This window comes from Coregonus clupeaformis, chromosome 1, assembly GCF_020615455.1.
Source record: "Coregonus clupeaformis isolate EN_2021a chromosome 1, ASM2061545v1, whole genome shotgun sequence".
NCBI classification, from domain to species: Eukaryota; Metazoa; Chordata; class Actinopteri; order Salmoniformes; family Salmonidae; genus Coregonus; species Coregonus clupeaformis.
Genome location: NC_059192.1, coordinates 28297712 through 28301432, shown reverse-complemented (window position 1 = coordinate 28301432; position 3721 = coordinate 28297712). Strand labels below are relative to the sequence as shown.

The 3721-nt window shown below is 38.8% G+C and overlaps 1 protein-coding gene across 1 annotated transcript; it reads right to left on the bottom strand.

The window, feature by feature from the left end:
- Positions 1-655: 655 nt before the first annotated feature.
- LOC121571841 (zinc finger protein 501) lies at positions 656-2750 on the bottom strand (the record flags this gene model as incomplete). Its single annotated transcript, XM_041883572.2, has 1 exon — positions 656-2750. A coding segment is annotated over one exon (1374 nt), but the record flags the coding sequence as incomplete, so codon positions are not given.
- Between the last annotated feature and the right edge of the window lie 971 nt (positions 2751-3721).

The following is a 3721-nucleotide window of genomic DNA, read 5'->3' as shown; positions in this document are numbered from 1 at the left end:
GGTGTATATATACACTGAGATCATGTGACACTTAGATTGCACACAGGTGGACTTTATTTAACTAATTATGTGACTTCTGAAGGTAAGTGGTTGCACCAGATCTTATTTAGGGGCTTCGTAGCAAAGGGGGTGAATACATATGCACACACCACCATTTTTTTCATTTCATTTCATTAATTTGAACTATTTTGTTTGTCCATTACATGAAATCCAAATAAAAATCCATTTAAATTACAGGTTGTAATACAACAAAATAGGAAAAATGCCAAGGGGGATGAATAATTTTGCAAGGCACTGTATGATTGTTAATAAAATTGTTCATAGACCAATTTTTTATACCATGTGTATAGGCTGCAAGTACGTTGAAATTAAAGTTGTTTTCAAGTTGTTGAAACAACGAACTGAAAAATATGTATTTTAAACTTTCACTTTCAACCAAAACTGAACGTAAATTGGACAAAACCGAATGTGGATTGGATGTCGCACATAGTCTTCTTTTCAATGTCTCAAAGTAATTTTGCTAGGTGGGATAGCCCAAAGTCAAAACAGTTTTAACGTGTCCAAATCAATAACCAATATGCAGAAACAGTTTGTGAAATGTTGAAAACCTAAACATAAAATGTACTATCGACACAAACAGGTGCCACAATAGTAATCATATTACTTGTATTTTCTTTAATTAGCATGTTGTTTAGACAAGTGGCAATTAAATCACTGATATCGATTAGGGGGGAAATCAGGTTGTGCGTGCTGTTGAAACAAACACAACCACAACAACAAAAACATGGAAACGGGAGATATATTTTACCTCACTGGTTAGAGGACAACCTTCAGATGACAGTCCGCTACATTTTGGAGTAATGCGTTTAAATTTAGGGGTCGCCAAAATGAAGAGAAACACAACACTTTTGTCAACACTCATATCGATATCACGTTGAAATCAATTGCGCGAGAGGTGGGAGATGAGGTTGCATGTCCTGTTCAAACTAACAGCTCAAAAACCACACGGAATCTGGGAAATGTTTACATCACTGGTTAGAGGACATTTTGAAGTGTTGCATTTTTTTTCAAGTGGGTTCCCAATGCGGTAAGTGTAACGCAACACTTTTTCTGTTAATCACATAAATAGTGCTCTTTCAATTCAGAGCCTGGATTTTTGCCCTGATGCGGCTAATATCCATATCACGCTGAAATCAATAGAACAGGGGGCAAACGTTTAGGGTTCTACATTGTGACATTATTAATTACAATATTCCTTCTACTACAATGTTAAAAACATTCTACATTGTGACATTAATTAAAATACTCCTTCTACTACAACGTTAAAAACATTCTACATTGTGACATTATTTCATTGATATCATGAAACAACGTATTCATGTATGTATTTTCTGATGTTTAATCAGAGATTTTCTACCAGTGTATCTCTTCCCACATTGATCACATCTGAAAGGTTTCTCTCCTGTGTGTATTCTCTGGTGTGAAATCAGGCTGTTTGGCTGAGTAAAACTCTTCCCACATTGATTACAGCTATAGGGATTCTCTCCTGTGTGTGTCCGCTGGTGCATAGTCAGATGACTAGATGTAGTAAAACTCTTCCCACATTGATCACAGCTATAAGGCTTCTCTCCTGTGTGTGTTCTCTGGTGTATAGTCAGACGGCTAGATGTAACAAAACTCTTCCCACATTGGTCACAGCTATAAGGTTTCTCTCCTGTGTGTGTTCTCCGATGTACCATCAGGCAGCTTGAGTGAGTAAAACTCTTCCCACATTGATTACAGCTATAAGGCTTCTCTCCTGTGTGTGTTCTCTGGTGTGATTTTAAATGTCCTGAAGAAACAAAACTCTTTCCACAGTCAGAGCAAGGGTACGGTTTCTCTCCTGTGTGTGTTCTCTGGTGTATAGTCAGCTGTCTAGATTCAGTAAAACGCTTCCCACATTGATAACAGCTATAACGTTTCTCTCCAGTGTGAATTCTCTGGTGTGATTGTAATGTATGTAATTTTGAAAAGGAAGAGGTGAATCTCCTCCCACAGTCAGAGCAGCAATGAGGTTTCTCTCCAGCCTGAATTCTCTGGTGTGTTTTCAGGCTGATTGGATCATTAAAACTCTTCCCACACTGATAACAGCTAAAAGGTTTCTCTCCAATGTGAATTCTCTGGTGTACTTTTAGTGAATCTGATCTTGAGTAACTCTTTCCACAGTCAGAGCAATGGTAAGATTTCTCTCCTGTGTGTGTTCTCTGGTGTATAGTCAGATGGCTAGAAGTAACAAAACTCTTCTCACATTGACCACAGCTATAAGGCTTCTCTCCTGTGTGTGTTCTCTGGTGTACAGTCAGACGGCTAGATGTAACAAAACTCTTCCCACATTGATCACAGCTATAAGGTTTCTCTCCATTGTGAATTCTCTGGTGTACTTTTAGTGAATCTGATCTTGAGTAACTCTTCCCACAGTCAGAGCAGCAGTGAAATTTCTTCCCTGTGGGTTTTCGCTGGTGTTTCTTGAGGTGTTCTGATGTGGAGAGAATCTTCTCTGACTCGTCAGCTTCATGATGTTGTTGAGGCTCCACAGAGGATCCACGATAGTCAAGTCTCTCTCCTGTGTGAACAACAAAGTCAGACAGATGGTTAATGGCCCACAACAGCAGAAGTCCACTGCTTATTTTAGCTAAAAGGTGATGCCCATGACTGTCTGTAATGAAAGTTGAAATGCTTTTACAAACAAGTGAGCAACAATAGTCACATTTTGTATTTTTTCCACATTAATAGTAAAGTGGATTATTCTAGGCTAGAAATAAGTTAGACTTGCTGAAACCCTAAATTCTGTGCCAGATTACTTTTTTTCACCATTATAGGCAGGCCCCCTTCTGTGTTTTCTAAAATTGCCGCATGAGGGAGATGAGCACGCAATTTGGTTACAGAAATTGCACCCTGTTAATGTGGTAACCACTAGTTACGGATGTAGTATATCTGCATGGAGCAAAAATGGTGAGTGAAGACTTTATATGGAACAAAAATATAAACACAACATGCAACAATTTCAACGTTTTTACTGAGTTACAGTTCATATAAGGAAATCAGTCTATCAAAATAAATAAATTAGGCCCTAATCTATGGATTTCACATGACTGGGAATACAGATATGCATCTGTTTGTCATATATACATATGGTATTGGTCTTCACAAAGTTCGCTGCATCAGTGTTATGATATATTTTTGTCAGATGTTACTATGGTATACTGAAGTATAATTACAAGCATTCCATAAGTGTCAAAGGCTTTTATTGACAATTACATTAAGTTTATGCAAGGAGTCAATATTTGCAGTGTTGACCCTTCTTTTTCAAGACCTCTGCAATCCGCCCTGGCATGCTGTCAATTAACTTCTGGGCCACATCCTGACTGATGGCAGCCCATTCTTGCATAATCAATGCTTGGAGTTTGTCCGAATTTGTGGGTTTTTGTTTGTCCACCCGCCTCTTGAGGATCGACCACAAGTTCTCAATGGGATTAAGGTCAGGGGGGTTTCCTGGCCATGGACCCAAAATGTCGATGTTTTGTTCCCAGAGCCACTTAGTTATCACTTTTGCGTTATGGCAAGGTGCTCCATCATGCTGGAAAAGGTATTGGTCGTCACCAAACTGTTCTTGGATGGTTGGGAGAAATTGCTCTCGGAGGATGTGTTGGTACCATTCTTTATTCATGGCTGTGTTCTTAGG